This window comes from Drosophila tropicalis, unplaced genomic scaffold, assembly GCF_018151085.1.
Source record: "Drosophila tropicalis isolate 14030-0801.00 unplaced genomic scaffold, ASM1815108v1 contig_845, whole genome shotgun sequence".
In the NCBI taxonomy this organism is placed as follows: Eukaryota; Metazoa; Arthropoda; class Insecta; order Diptera; family Drosophilidae; genus Drosophila; species Drosophila tropicalis.
This window is the reverse complement of record NW_027173338.1, coordinates 10452571-10469092: the sequence shown is the minus strand read 5'-3', so window position 1 is coordinate 10469092 and position 16522 is coordinate 10452571. Positions and strand designations below refer to the sequence as shown.

At 35.2% G+C, this 16522-nt stretch overlaps 2 protein-coding genes across 7 annotated transcripts in view; one reads left to right on the top strand and one right to left on the bottom strand.

Moving 5' to 3' along the window:
- Wdr62 (WD repeat domain 62) overlaps positions 1 to 16522 on the top strand; it is a 75462-nt gene that overhangs the window by 36292 nt on the left and 22648 nt on the right. The window lies entirely within an intron of this gene.
- On the bottom strand, positions 1152 to 5340 carry LOC137580941 (adenylyl cyclase X E-like). 2 transcript variants are annotated; one of them, XM_068295089.1, is made up of 9 exons: positions 5257 to 5340; positions 3813 to 5188; positions 3423 to 3755; positions 3237 to 3360; positions 2792 to 3153; positions 2633 to 2727; positions 2416 to 2567; positions 1976 to 2117; positions 1152 to 1904 (listed from the first exon to the last, which is right to left on the bottom strand). In XM_068295089.1, the coding sequence occupies exons 2-9, from the start codon at positions 5150 to 5152 to the stop codon at positions 1327 to 1329; spliced, it is 3126 nt and encodes a 1041-aa protein (XP_068151190.1). In that variant the 5' UTR covers positions 5153 to 5188; positions 5257 to 5340; the 3' UTR covers positions 1152 to 1326. The 2 variants fall into 2 exon arrangements, with proteins under 2 accessions (XP_068151190.1, XP_068151191.1); XM_068295090.1 differs by lacking the exons at positions 1152 to 1904; positions 1976 to 2117 and having other exon boundaries at positions 2459 to 2567; positions 2983 to 3153.

Sequence of the window (16522 nt, the reverse complement as noted above, 5' to 3'; positions counted from 1 at the left end):
CTACCCAAGCAAAGCATTATTTATCTGCAAAGTTGTTTGATTTGCTGCTGACATCATGTAATTATTTTAGTGCAAAAATGATCGTTTAATGATTGCTTAAACTAACGTGCATGTAGGTGAATAGAAGGCGGGTCTTATCATGCCGCATTCCTGTTTAGCTCTGTGTTTAGTCTTCTAATTTCACTTGACATCGATTGAGAGATTTAATGAAAAGTGGTAGTAAATCAACCAGATAGAAGAGTACCAAATGTCAAATAACCAACTTTAACATTTTAATCAAGTGGAAAAAGATTGCAAAACCCAAAAGAAGAGAAGGAAAAAAAACCCAACAACGAGAAAGAGAAGAGAAAAGTGCAAAGGCACTTAATTAAGTTGCAATCAGCGTAAATCTTGGAAAAACTGAACCACAGTGGCGGTTCCCGTAGCCAATCTTTTTCTTTCGGTGGAAAAGTGTCTCTGGCAGCAGTTGTAGTTGGCCAATAGTTTTTTTTTTTTTTTTTTTGTTTCTGGTTGATGTTGCCTTCTTTCGTTTTGTGAAAGGAAACGATCCATTTTTTGTTGCCTTCAGTCCCTCATTTGCCTCCTTTCTTTCTTTCTTGCGGCATATATCTTCCCAGTTTCTGTTGCATATCCGTGTTTGGTGCCACACTTTCAACTTCAACTTTCCATACCAACACGGAAAAGGCAACCACACTGCCATTGAATTGATTAATTAAAATTGAATTACGATTGCAAAAGTAATGAACAAAAAGAGCTTTGATCTTTTTTGCCTTCTCGCACTTATTCTGTTGAATATATCTGAATAGAGATTGTCTTTGTCCCTGCCTGAATTATGCTGTGCCGCGCCACGCCCTATTAAGTTTTTCCCATTATAAATGGCATCCAGTTTTTTCCCCCTATTCTGCCAAAGTCATACATCATTTAGTTACTTCTATGTATGTATGAATGAATATCTTGTGTATGATTTTCATTTTGTGCAGAAAAATAACAGAATTGGATCAATATGCAGCATGTTATGAGTCAGGCAAATGTACAGCAGCCAGTTTTTGAGTTCAGTTTGTTGCCCCAACCCAATTTGGCCTCAAAATCATACAACAAAACAAACCGAATACAGTGGTTAGTGCTTATAGAGAATAAAGAAAACATATTGCTTAGATAGAAACAAAATAAATATAAAAAAGTTTTAATAATTAGATTCAAAGCATTTTCAGTAAAGTCAACAGCCCAAATTTCTTGTCTTATTGGAGATTGGACTCTTTAATATGGTTACCCCCTGTCCCCATGAAAGTCATTGTGTGATAAATATTATTCAATTCATTTTTGGACTTATTCTTTATACTTATCCGAATCAAAGCTAGTTTGCAATGAATATTGATTTTTTACCATTGAGTTTATTACCGTTGTGCGACGATCCCCTGTACGCATATACCTAACGGTCGATGTAGACTCAATAAAATTGTGATCACTATCAATGGCCACAAAATATGTTGGTATCAGGCCAGGTCCCTTCACATAAGTCATTCCCCGGTAAATGCATTCGAGACCAAATTCTCTTAATATGTTTGCAGTCTCCTCGGTAACTTGAATATGACCATCTACTCCCGTTGAATCCATGCGTGAGGCCATGTTAACAGGATTGCCCCAGATGTCATAATGCGGCTGAGAGGCGCCAACAACACCTGCCATTACCTGGCCACTTGATATGCCAATGCTCATTTCACTAGTGCTGAAAGCTCTCTCGAATCTTAACTCCTTATATGCATTATTGAAGGCCCACAGTGTACGCAATAGATCCAAAGCAAAGGTGGTCATTACAAAGACAACTTCGTCATGATTATCAACCTCGGCATTACTAGATTCTGTTTCCGATATAAAGGTAGCTCGAGCTTTTCGGGCACGCTCCACTGGGAGTCAAAGAAAATAATTTTAATTTCACATTGAAAAGAGTCTTAAGGTTTAGTAGGCAATCTCTTACACTCATCGACCAAAGAGGATACATTTTGTGACGGTCTGCTAACAGAACCCGCAAAATTTAGATCCAGGCCACAAGCTGCCATATAAGTGCAACCGACTATTTTGATTTTCTCCACCACAAAATACTCTTTATAATGAAGAAGCTATAAAGAAAAGGATTGCATAAAGGAGCATTAATGAAGTAAGTAAGTCGTCTCGCCGACTTAGGTATACCATACACCAGTAATACAAATATTTCAAATTTATAATAACAAATTCACTTGGCATTTTTTTTTTTTCCCGATTTTGATCAAATTTGGTATTTTGTTGGATATTAGTATCAAATTTGATTGGACAAGGCCAAAAATTTCAAATAAACTTGAACACTTTACATACACATTACACCCTATGGGTGTATGGTATAAAAACTTAGCGAAACTGATACAAACTAATAATACTCACCACTCTATCAAATTCAGTAATAATCTCGTTTAGAATGCGTAATCTATAAAGGTTAATTGGAAAATTATGTAGGGAGGCGAACATTACAGCAACCATGCCATAGTTTTCATAGTACAGCTCATGTTTGGCCAATGAAGTCAAATAGACATTCACTAACATCAAGAGAGAATCGAAATTAATAAGTAAAAACTAAATAAGGGCAATCCCAAAAACTTACCAACATGAGCTGGTAAAATGTTATGCAACAGAATTGTAATCGATACATTAGTCAAATGGGCATCCCTTTGCTTCCTTTTCAATTCGGTACGCCAACTGCAAAGTGAGAAAAAGATATACATATTATGAGTCACTAGAAGAGTTTGAGTTGTTTGATTACTGATAATTGATTTTGCTATTGAATTCGGTTTGCCTCTCCTTTAGATATAATGTAATTAGGGCTATTATAATGCACGTACAATGAGCATATTCGGATTTGTAAAACGGGTTGGTTGTGGTACTATGATGGAATACATATTCATATTGAAAGAACAGTATTATCACATAACTTGTAGCTTCTATGCAGCTAACCATTGTCTTGACCAAAAATGGAATGCGTGTAAAAGTGAAACTCAAACCCATTATTAGGGCCACCATGTTGGTTAATACCCAAGGACGGAAGCACATATTGACATTCATTTCGTATTGATACAATTTACTTTCAATATGAAGGACAGTATATTCCTCACGATTACAGTCTATCTGTGAACAACAGAAGAACAAGAAGAACAGTATCAATATCGAAAATTGTCTACATATATCCTAAAGTATATACATATCCTCACCACTATAATCCCAAGAACTTGATAGTAGGATATAATAATAAATAAATAAACTGAAATTCGTAATGACAAACTTCTTTGAACTTTATCTTTGATGCGAAACATTAGGCAGCTGAATCGGCCGTATCTATAAATGAAAACTGAATTTGAAAGGCGATTGCCATTGGAAATGGAATTGGAAATTATTACCTGTGCTGTGCCGCTTCTTTTCCATATCGCCACGTACAAATTTTTTTGTACCAGGAAACAAAGAGAAACGAAGACCAAATCAATATCACCATAAAATCCGATAGAAAGCAATAGATATTTGGGCCACTGTGATCAACCAATTGTATATAGACAAGGCTAACTCCTATACACCAGGCATATAGCAAGCTATACTTAAGCATATAGTCAGTCTGTCTCATATATTTCCATTCCAAACTAGGATCCTGAAAATGCAGAAAATACACGGTCAGCAAGTTAGGGGGTACATGAGATTGTTCACCGTTGGCATCCCGACATGTGAGAAAATAACCAATGCTGGAAAAGAATTAAAATTATGCAGACTTGCGAGAGAGCTGTGAAAAATATACTTACTTTCTAGCACCTAAGGGCATTTTGAGAAACTCTTCGTGCAATTCCTTACTAGCCGCATTGTCCACACTTCCCATCTTTGAACGTAAGTTCAGAACTGACACCGAATCAATGACATCGACTGTTTGTGTGCTAGCTCGATAACTATTATCGCCGTGCAGTAGATATGTGCTTACATTGTGCATCTGTAGAAATGGATCATTTGCAGCTTGCTTAGTGCCAGGTAGGATTACATATTCGTTAGCATCGAGATTCATTAGAGTGCTGCCACTTATGTGAACATGTCCTTGCAATCCTGTTGACTCCAGTCGATTGGCAATGGTCACATCCTGACCCCAGATATCGTATTGCAACTTTGCCTCTCCAATTACACCCGCAAAAAGGTTGCCTGAATGGACACCAATTCGCATACCAATATCCAGCTGACGTTCCTCTCTAACGTCCTGGATGTGAGCGATCATTGAGAGTCCTAGGTCAACACAGCATTTAGCATGGTCGAAATTGGGACGTGTTAGACCTGCCACACAATAGTAGCAATCGCCCAAGAACTTAATTCGTTGCACACGAAAATGTGAGGCAGCCATATCGAATCTACCGTAAAGATCATGAAGCAGTGTCACTAGCTTTTCCACCGTCAATGTTGTGGTCAGCTTGGTGTAATTAACCACATCGGCATATAGGATAGTAACTTCAGGATGGATTTGGACCGCCATAATGCGATCAGTAGAGTGAAATAGACGACTTTGGCTTTCGAGACCTTTCTTGACCCGGGCTACACGACTGCGCATCTCATCCTGTATGGGTCTTGCGATTTGTGGCGGTAAAATGCTATGAAGAAGCATTTTCTCCTGATGCCTGGCACTCCGTAACCAAATGTTCTCCATTACATACTGGTGACGATCCAGAAACGAGGCACGCACTATGATGTCACTCATCAGGCGAAAGAATGTGCCCAGAAGATTGAAGCATATGTAATGTGATAAATCAACGCTCATATAGTTATATGTATAGAGATCCGTAAGTTCATACTGAAATTTTTCGGCAACATAATTCATAAAATAGGTAATATATAGAACCGAGACCAGAGCGCCCAGCAATAGTGGTCCCACTAAAAGTGGCATGGGCAAGAACATGTAGATCATATATAGGACATAGGAGTCATATATTGAAGTTAATAGCCAATCGTTTATATAATAATGATACATGTTCACTGTCAGATCGACTCCCACCCACACAACTGTAGCAAGCGCAGACGACAAATACATTAGCCAGGGTCGTTTCGTCACATAGTCCTCAAAGAAATTGACGCTCAACACCATTATGAATATACAATAAGCGATCATATAGCAAACAATATCAACATAAATTATTCGAGGATGCTGTTTAGAAATAACAAAAGAATTACTAAGATCCTTTTTTTGTATCCGATAACTTTCACAAAACCTACACCACATGTGAAGAATATCAGGACACAGTGCACAAATGTAAACGCAGTGTGGAGTACCACAAAGATACCCAAAGCCCTGAGACGCAGACGTGTCACATATTCATAGTATTCCTTTTCCAGACCTAATTCCTTACACTTGGCCTAATGTAATAAAATGTATTACATATATTTATATATATATATAGTTTGTTTGCATTAGATAATGGGTGGAACTTACCGTGAGAGTGGTACTCTCCCAAAGATATTCCTTGCCATAATAAAAACTACAATTCTCAAAATGATTTTCAGACATCTTTACATTTCAATTCAAAGAGAAATTATGATTCGATAAAATAAAAGGAAAAGTATAGTTGATGTTTTTAGTCTCAAATTTATGAACATACATTGTACATATTTTTGTGTTTTTTGCTTGCATTAAGATTTTTGGTTTGATTGGTTTTTGTTTATTTTTCTACAAAAATTACACATACGCACTGTATCCCATTAACTTTTAAAATATTTCGAATAAGCTTAAAATATCCCAATGACAGGGTCCATGAGATCAAAGCGAGGTAACCCGTAAGTCAAGTGGGATCATTCCACTAAATATATAGTTACGATCAAGCAATATAGTGCCGTCTATAATACTAACTGCTAGAAATTTCTTTAATAGATCATATAAATATAAATCAAAAAAGTATTTGCGAATTATTTCTATTTAAAAATTCAATCACACAGAAAGTTTGCTTTATTTGGAGAATACTGTGGTCCACCACATTTACTCTATATATATGTATATAAATTGCAACATTGGTTTGATGTTTGTTGCTTTGGGTGTGTGTGTGTGTGTGTGTGCATGTGTTTGTGTGTTTTTTTCTTGTTGTATTTTAGCGCTATCGAACTTTGGCGTTAAAATGCATTTTTCACCAACTCTGACTGCAAGTCTGAGTCTAACTCAGCCGCCTATTGAATGGGAAACAAAAAAAACGTGCGCCTTGTTTAATTGAAAGGCTTTTGGGCATGCGACAAAACACGACCACAAAGTATTGAAAGTCTAGTCACCACACCGGGTCAATGCTTGCGTCCTTCCACCCCCTGTCTCTTGATTCTCCTTGGTAGATTTCAGTCTTCAAGATTAAAAACAAAAGCCAAAGCAAAGTCAAATTTATATTTGCTTAATTTATGCCAAAAGGCTTAAGCAAAGTTTAATTTAAAGTCAAGAAATTAAAACAATGAAACGAGCTGGCAGGCAACTTCTCATCCCAAAAATGGTAAGAAAAATGCATGATATTCAATGCACTTTGACTGCTGTTGTTGTTGTTGTCCATTAGCTTGGGGCGCTAATATATGCTAATCCCCCTGACTGCGCTTTTGAAGTGAACACACCCACGCCACATAGCAGCGAGACTTTTTGAGGCAGACCAGACCCAGACCCAGACCGGACCGGACCACTCCAAAGTGGTCTGACGCTTTGTGCCTCTGTTTTATTTTGGGAAAGTCATCGTTTGCTTTCCTTTTACTTTCAACTTTTCCATGTCGCGTTTTTTTTTTCTCTCTCTCTCTCAAAAATTTACATTTTAGCCGGCGCGCTGCTTTTTTCTTTTTTATTGAAAATCAGTAAGCTAATATATGTCTGTATGTAAGGTTTATCTATCTGGTATATAAGGAGCTTGTAAATTTTCTTAGACTGATCTCTTTTATTTTCTATATCTCTCTCACTCTCCACTGCTAATTTTTGTTCGGCGATGTGGAAAACTCTTGGCCGCTTGGCCGCCTGAAAATTGTTTTCCCTTTTGGGCACGCTCAGTCACCCATGCGGCTGCTGCTGCTGCTTCTCTTGTGCCAGGTCTTGTTATTTTCCTACTACTGAATTGTAATTTTCCAAAAGCGAGAGAAAAAGTGTTGGCCCATTAGTATGATTAATGTTTCTTTCTGTGGGTGTATGCCATTTAGGCATATGGATATATATTATAGGGCATTCCATCTTTTTCATATTAGCTAGACGATTGATTTTAAATTAAATTTGCATTTGTTTCAATTAAGAAGAAGCTGTAAACTGTTAGTCTAATTGAACTAAACTAAAATTTAGTTCACATAGTTTATGCTTATTTCCTAAATCACTACTAAATATTCTAATAGAGAATAGCTTGTCATTCTAAACATGCTTTAAAAAGTTTGAATATTTTTCCTTTGGTTTTCCATCACTTTTTCGATTGGGAGCTGTATGAATGAATCTTTCCTTTGGTGCTTATTCCCAAAATATATTTAGTTCACCACTCTGATGACCCTTACTTAAATTGATGATAAATAGTTGATGACCCTTCGGTCATGGCGAAAAAAATTACTGAACTAATTAAATGAATTAAGTAAACTGTATTAAAAATTAATTCTCAATTAACAGCTTTCTCCATGCAGTTACAACATACATATCTCTACCTGTGAAAAACCATATAAATAATTCATGGCAGTTCCATGTCTGGGCCAAAGAAGTTGTAAATGAAAGAAACAAGTCTACAAAAACGTGACAAAGAGCTTAACTGACAAAACGCCCAAAGACTAATTACAAGAACACTATATAGAGCACATACCTATCTCTCTCTTTAACTCTCTCACTCTGTCGTTGTTTATGCCGGCATTTCTTTATTACAACTGGTTACATTAAATGAACGAACCGGTAAATGTTAAGGGCTAACCCTAACCCCTTGTGTCACCTTTTTATTAAATGGAAACTGTTGCAGCACATCGTTTAAATTACATACATATGAACGTAGAAAACATAGTTTGTTGCTCATGGCGTTGGTTCCCATGTGTGAGCAATGGCAGTCCGCCTGACCATAAAACAATGCAAAACAGTTAGACGAACAAATGACAGACACAGAGGTGAGACCAAAACAAACAAACACACAACACGGAAAATGTCAATGAACTGAATTGCGCCAAAAAACCAAAAACCAAACACAAAAATGAAGGCATTGGAGAAAAGTTACCACTGAACTAAATATTGTACAAAATGCTGGTAGTGTCAGAGTCGGGTTATAAAGCTAACAATATGGTGATTAGCCAGGTAAGCGTGACGAACTCTATTTTGGTTTGAACCAACAAAAAAAGGCTCATCCCAAGCATATCAATGAAGTTCTTGAACTTCGGGTAACCAAGTGGAACTACTTACAATATATTTTATTTTGGCAGTAGCATTGAAATGAAATCGAAAACTTACAATTAGATATCAAAAGCGATAAAAAAGTGTTGTGTAAAGCAAAAATTATTTGTATTTTACAGGAAGAGCTTACTAAAATTTATTCCATACTAATCTTTTTATATGGCTTTTCAGTCTGGAATCATAAATATGTAATAATATTGATTTCAACTGATGCCTTTTACACCTTTTCAATCTGCATACCCACCAATTTGGCATTGAGCACAGGAAAAACGTGACTTGTCTTTGCTTCCCTTCTAAGTCAAATATATTCGTGAACATATTTCATATAAGTCGAAGCATGCAATTTGAATAGTTTTCGTATTCATTAAATATGCTTATCGCGATTTCGACTTATTTGAATAACTGGACAAGCTTTAATGAAAGCTTGCTAGTTTCTTGCTGTTCTCTGATAAGCTTTCATGATTTAGATATAGAAGTGAGCTTTCTGTGACTTACTCTAGTTTGATTTGGAGTGAGTTAATTATTATTTTTAACTTATTTGCACAGAATTATTAAATGCGCTTACGTAATAGTCCAAAAGAATAAAAAAGAATCTTAAAATAAACCAAATATTTAAACACTGATATCTAAACTGGTCTTCTAAATGAAGTGACACTGATATAGAAGTATTTAAAGTAAGGAAGTAAATATTTAAAAAGAAAATATTCTTCTAATTTTCTAATATAAAAGTAAAGATTAGAGGACTTTGCCTTGGTCTTAGATAAATTGGATCCTTTTTTTATGAAAAACTTTACCGATATTGACTCGATACTCCATGCACTTCTAACCTTTTTCAAGAATCTCAATATAGGTAGACTTTGTGTAATAAATTCAGCTTGATTGTCAGATGTCAGTTGGACAGTTGGTTTCGTTTTTGCATCAGCCGGCAATTTGATGGCCAAATATTTTGTAAGAGATTTTCTTCACTCTCTCGACTTGCTCTCGAAATTTGCAGTCGACTTTAAAGTTTTATGCAATCGCTAAGCTCAATTTGACAGCAACAACAGTCGAAATGTCGGCAGAGGTAGGAGCTTGAGGAACTCAGGGGAGAAATGAGAGACATTTGGCAGCATTTGCTGCCACAATGCGGTGCCCCACGTCTTGGTCTTGGTCTGACAGTTGCTGCTGCCGTTAACCGCACAATGAAAATGTAGTTAACACTTTTTATCTTCATGACTCTCTTTCATTTGTTATTGCTGCTGCTGTCTGGCGTGTCATTCATTCATTCAGTCGTTCACACCACATACGAGGGAAGAGGCTTGAGTTGAGCAACTTTAAAATGCAGTAAGCATTTTATTTGTTTTGTTTTTTTGGTTTTTCAGTATTCTCTTTCCATTCTGTTGTGTATTTGTGTGTGTCGTGCATTTCAATTGCGGCCAAAGCCGGCCGGCGGCAGCAACAAATACAATTCAATTGTTTAAATATATAGTCAAAACATTTATCAGAGCTTAGAATTTAACCGAGTATGTATCTATTATAGGTATATAATGTATTTGTAAACCGCTTTGGTTTAGCTAGGTTGTTTTTGTGTGGTTTTCTTGTTGTTCTACATTTCGACACGCGCAATTACATTTATGTTTTTTGTTTGTTGTAAATAATTTGTTTAGTTTTGGTTGTTGTTGCCTCATTTTTTATACGTTTAGGTGTGATTCGTACTGGTTCAAAAAAGGCAAAAGAAAAATAACTAAAACTCATTTTATTTATGGCGGAATCTTTTGAAGTTGTCAAATGTCGGGTTTTGTCTCTCGTCCCTTGTTGGACACACAAAGCTGTCAAAATTTACTTACATTCTTATGGTCCGCAAAGTAATTAGACGATTGTTTAAAAGAACATAAAGCCAGAGTCAAAAATGTTTGCAAATTTAAAAAACTTAATGTTTTAGTTAATTCTTTCAAATTGAATTTATAAGGAAGTCAATTAAAATTAAATGACCTCAATCAACTCAACTCTTATAAAGAAATTTTCAGACTTTTTGACAGATAAATTGTTTCATTTCATAAAAAACGTTAAAATGATTGAAGAAATTTTCTTAAATTGCACGAGGAATGAAGAAATGTTGAAAATTGTTTTTCCTCTAAATATTCAATGAGCTTTTATCTTTTTTATCAGCTTTGTTTTTTATTACCAATAGCAAAAGCAAAAAACCTGATCGGTTTTTGCAAAATTCTTTTGATCGACTATTTCCTATAAATTTAACTGGAATTCTAAAATATTTTTGCATTCCTCTAGAAAAAATATTCTTCAAAAATTTTTGCTTTGATTTTTGGCCACTTTTTTTGACATATCATGTTCTTTTTGTTTTGTTTTTCGTTCTTCTCTGCTCCTCACCTGTCAAAGTCAATATTGGTTTGTGTATTGTATGGTTTTCTTTACCCAACCCACATGATTACCATTTGATTGATGTGTGGGCACTCCTAAATGTTTTTTGTTTGCAATATGCTCAGATATTATATCTATAAAGCTACCGAAGAAACCTGCCAGCCAATCTGACGCTCGAGGCACTCGACTCAACGCAACTCAACAATATAACAAAATTGTCTAAAGAAACATAGATTTTGTAATGAAGTAGAACTCAACGAAGAGACACAAACAAAGACAAAAGGTTAAATGAAGCATTTGTCTTGGGATAAGATTTAACTAATTTACATAAAGTGTAAAGTGTAAAGCACTTTGACGATAATCAGTCTGTTGATCATATACCATTAGCAGTTAACGCCCACGAATTTCGACATCGAGGTTAAAGAAAGTTTTCACAGCACAGGTCAGAAAGGCATACAAAACCAGCCCACGTAGTTCAGTTCCTAATGTAGTTAAGATAATTTGTTGGCTGACAATTTATCCGCTTGTTTTCGAATGTTTCGTATTTTGCTGTTTCGCTCAGTCACTTGTTTAACTGGTTGATTTATTAATTAGTTGCACGACAAAACTCGGTTGAATCACAATTTGTATACCCTTTTAAATTTTGGGTACCCATACTGCGAATGAATTATAAAGTAAAGAGAATATGTTTCTAAAAGTCCTAAAGTTTTCTTTGTGGGTTTTCAATAATATAAATTGCAACTTTTTACAGAGTATATTAATGTCTATATCACGACTCGGTTTACGTTTATTTTTAACTGTTTTGATTCTGTTGTTCATTTTAATTCGTCAAATGCATTTCTAATGAGATTGAAGATACTTAAGCTTTTCAAAGCTTTCAAAAGATGATGTCAGTTTTATTATCGTTCTTGTTTTCAAATCTCGGTTTTTTGTTGTATCTCCTCTTGTTCATCGTTATTGCTTCATTCTATCTGTTCTTCTGTTTCTGTTTTGTATCTTTTGCAATTGCGTGTTGGGAAATGCATTAATAAAACATTTCGGAGCCTTTGAGACTATTCACACATCGTTTTGCTAGATGTCCAGGGAGTTCAACTTTATCATAAATCATAGCCAATCATATACAAGTATATTTTTATTTATCACTTATATACCCTTTTTTGTTAAAGGTAATTGTGAGTTATTGAACCGTATGCAACGGGTTAAAAAGTTCACTCAATATATGTACAAACTGTCCTTAAGGTCAGTTAAATAAATTGCTGACTTTGATGTTCAAATTACCAAAATTCTTTTATAATGTGTTTTAAAACTAGAGTTGGTAAAGAGTATTTTTGAATTCGTTACCTTAACTACACTTTCACGATTCATTTCTGTATACACCCATACCTCGCTTTGCGTCGTTTCGGTTTGCGTTTTTTCGAAGTTGCGTCGCTGATCAATTAGCACTAATTTTCATTGTGCGTCGTTAGATTTTCGATGTTGCGTTGCTCAGGAAACGTGAAATTTGTATTTCTACCAGCTAATACTACGTCAGTTATTCAGCCGATGGATCAGGGAGTTATATCGACTTTTAAAAGCTATTACCTTCGACGGACCTTTAAGCTTCTTATAAGTGAGACTGATGGAGAAGGTAAACCTACCATGCTACAATTTTGGAAAAATTTCAACATTATGAAAGCCATAGAAATTATATCTGATTCGTGGCAGGAGATTAAACCATCTTGCATGAATGGTGTTTGGCGCAAAATATGGCCTGAATGTGTTCACCAAAAATGCACTACCGAAGTTGATGATACAACAGCTGTTTGTCATGAACTTTCAAATTTTGCCAAACAGTCTAATTTTGAAGGTATGGAGGAGGCTGATATAAATGAATTGCTAACATCGCACAACCAAGAGTTTTCTAATGAAGAACTTTTGCAATTGGAATTGGAAATTGCTAATGAAGAAGATGACTATGACCGTGACCATTTAGAGATATCCAAGCAACAGAACTTAACTTCCAAACAAATTTCCAAAGCGATATCTTTGATTGACGAAGGCATGGAGATTTTCTTAAAAAATGATCCTGACAGCGAAAGGAGCCTTAAAGTGTCCCAAGCGGTAGCTGCGAATATTAATTGCTATAAGGAATTGTATTTTATGCAAAAAAATATCAAAGAAGTTAAATTCGGCTATGCCGAAGTTTATATACCCTTGCAGTCCTTGACAATAATAATTTCACATGTTCAAAATTTGTTTTCTGCAACTCAATTCATTAATATACAAACAAAACAATTTTACTCTTCATACTATGTACAATTTGTTCTTCTTCTTCCCTCATTCCCTAAGCAAAGCAACGCACGCATACACATACAGTTTATGTAGCGTTGCGTCTGTGTGTGTATGCATGTGCTCTGTTGATTTGATGATGACGTAGTAGGCAGCAAGCAGAGCTGCCGGCAGCGATTGAACCGATTTATATAGACTGTAACTTGTGTTCTATTTATCCGATCAGGGTCAAATTTTGGGATCTGAGATTTTATATCAAATTCTATTATATTGGTAAATTTCATGGGGATACTCCAATTTTTGCAAAAATTTTTGTTCCAGAGCTATATGATATAGTAGTCCGATCCCAAAGATTTTCATACTTTATCTCACCCGGGTAAAAAAAAGCTCCCAAAAAAAATTTCATCCCGATAGCTCTTAAGATGGCTGAGTAAAACGCGTACGCACCGACGGACAGACGGACAGACGGACAGACGGACATGGCTATATCGACTTAGCTTCTCATGCTGATCAAGAATATATATACTTTATGGGGTCGGAAACGTCTCCTTCTGTGCGTTACAAACATCTGACCAATTTTATAATACCCTCTGCAAGGGTATAAAAAAAAGCTGGTCAGACAACACTGGACCAATTTTTTTTTAAAGAAAGCCGACGTACGACAACAGACACTGAAGACTTATCAGATAGTGATTAATTGTAATTTTATTTAAATTATTGAATAATTGAATTATTTATTTTGTTTTAATTGAATTAATTTCTTCTTGTTTTTTATATGCATAATATGAAATAAAATGATATGAGATTTTGTTTGTTTTTTAAATGTTAATTTGTTAAATTTTAGTTTTAAAATGTATGTATTTTCGTAACCCTGAAACCTATCTTCGATTTTTACATGGCTTGCTATAGAAAATCATAATTCACTTTGCGTTGTTTCGACTTGCGTCGCATTTTTTTGGAACGTATCCCCGACGCAAAGCGAGGTATGGGTGTACTTTTATTTGTGATTTTTATTGTCGGAAGATTGGCGCAAAATATGGTTTATGTGAGAAATTTCGTTTTCCCCTCGAACCCATTGACCCAACTTGGAGTTGGAATTACTCAAGCAAGAGCTATAGCCAGATTAAATTGACTTTTATATGATGGTCATGAATTTTGAGCCACATTAAAAGATTGTGTTCAACAAGCTGTAAAAATCAAAGTAACAAGAGTCATAACAATTTGTCGACTCTTTTTGCCAACTCTGGCCACCCACATAATTTGAATGCACTTCATGCAAGCGAAAATACTTGAAGTAAATATGCAAATTAAGGTTGAAAAAATTGGTAACTTAATCCAAGAATTAATTGGAAGTCATTTAGCCTAGATGAGTAATCAATTTATCAACCTTTCAATCTATAGGTCGTCTATTTGGTTTTGGATATGTGTTTATCTATCCACACCTTCTTTCTCCTCCATTGACCTAACTCATTTGCATAACTTTTTACCACATCGTTTGTTTGCCAATCACAAGCATAATCAACTTTTCTGTCCGTGTGGGGGGTCCATTCACGCTGATGGCTTTGTTTTAGCAATTGTTTTCTTTTTTAGCCACAACTGAATTAACATACCTTTTAACAAAAATTTCTTGTAATTTTATTTTAGCTTTCGTTGGCAATATCTAGAAAGAAAAAGCTTGACTACTAATTTGTGGTTTGCATATGTTAATAACCATCAAAATAAATAGAAAGAACTCTTGAGAGGTTAAATTTGAAATATGTACGACATTACTTGTTGATTAGCACTCAAAACAAGAGTTAGATTTGAAATCATATCTCAGATTTTGAGATATGATTTCAAATGATTATACATCATAATTATTCAGTTCATTTGCAGTTGATATTAGCCATGTTGATGTCATTTGTTGATATTTCTAACCACTACATCTCTTCATGGCAATCTTATCTAATCTGCATCTAAATTACTTTCAATTATCAGTTTTAGATGGGCAGATATGTTTGAAAACTTGAACTTAATGTTCACGCTTTACATTCGCCAGTTGCTTGTTTAGATAAAACGCATTTTAAGTTGACTGAGATAGCTTTTCGACACATCGTTTCGACCATTTTGTTATCGATCAAATTGATATTTTTGTGTGTGCTTATCTCATTCGTATTTTGTTCATATCGTATTACTCTGCGCCCCACTCAATATGTGATTACCATAATAAGTGTATCAAATTTTAATTTTTGGATCCATTAAATTGAATATTGATTTCATAATGTCCAATCAATTTCGTGTGGTCACAAAGGCTGCCTGCATTTTTGAGATTTAATTATATACACACGTTAGGGAGGAGGAGATGAGGACAGAAGGAGAAGCGGAAAAAGAGGTAACATTTTTTATGTACTGCTAAATGATGCAGAGGAGTTTTTTTTTTAAAGACTTTTAACTTTATGACAGCCGAAAACCACTCGAAAAAAATGCGTTTTAAATTGAGCCGCCAAGAAATGAACGTCGCCCACCTAAAAAATAGCTGAATGACTCTCTGACAGACAGACAGACCGACTGAGTGACAGATAGACCGAATGTATTTCCAGCGAGTCTGGGCATTTGTATCTCAACCAGTTGAGATACAGTTGCAACGCACTTAGGAAAATTGCCACAGTTTGATGTCCATGCAACTGCAACTCCGAGTCTACACACACACACAGACACACTTTGTGAGATGCAACACCCAAACGAAAAAGTGTTGCCTCTAATAACAGGTGTCAGCTGTCAGTTGCCAGCCCCCAAAATACATCCCACAGTTTTTAGCATTTTGCATAAATTTTCAATTTTTGGTGATAAATTTTAAGTACTTAATTTTTAGTTTTATGTTCCAATTGTTTAATTTTTTAGTAATCGCATTTTATGACATTAGTTATGATTTAATTAGAGGTCGGTTAGTCTCTCTGTGTGTGTGTGTGTGTGAATTAAAAATTGTTTCCGGCATTTGTGCTAAAAAGTATTTCAAATGCCAATTTACAATAGAAAATTCAAAGTCGGAGCTGCCCACACGGCGCAGCTTCTCTTGGTTTTGTTTGTTTTCCTTTTTTTTGTGGTTGTTGTGTTTCATTAATTATAAATTGCGATGTCTGGCAAAATCTCAAGACTTTGGCACAAATATCTTAACGCCTTAGCTCTGCTTTAGTTGCTTCTTTTGTTTTCATGTCCAAAAATGTGCAAACGGACATAAATTATAATGACCAACCCAAACTGACTTCTTACCATAAGTTATTTATAACCGAGGGTCAACTGAAGGGTTTGTTAGAGATTATATTTGTATTGCATTTGTCGAAAGTTAAATTTTATTTAGAATATTTAAATATAAAGACAAGTATTAATTGGATAAATCCAATGTAGAAGTATTTTAACATAAGCTCCAAGTGAGAAATATGTAATAGTTCAGTATCCACCCTCGTTTTTGGTCAACTGTCAGTAAAAATTACAACGTAATTCATGTTTAACTATAATTTAGTA

Coding starts and splice junctions, on each gene's coding strand:
- LOC137580941 (XM_068295089.1), bottom strand. CDS start 5,152: ATGATCGCTTATTGTATATTCATAATGGTGTTGAGCGTCAATTTCTTT. Junction 2,568..2,632: donor CATTTTACCAGCTCATGTTG/GTAAGTTTTTGG, acceptor TCTTGATGTTAG/TGAATGTCTATTTGACTTCA. Junction 1,905..1,975: donor ATCCTCTTTGGTCGATGAGT/GTAAGAGATTGC, acceptor TTTGACTCCCAG/TGGAGCGTGCCCGAAAAGCT.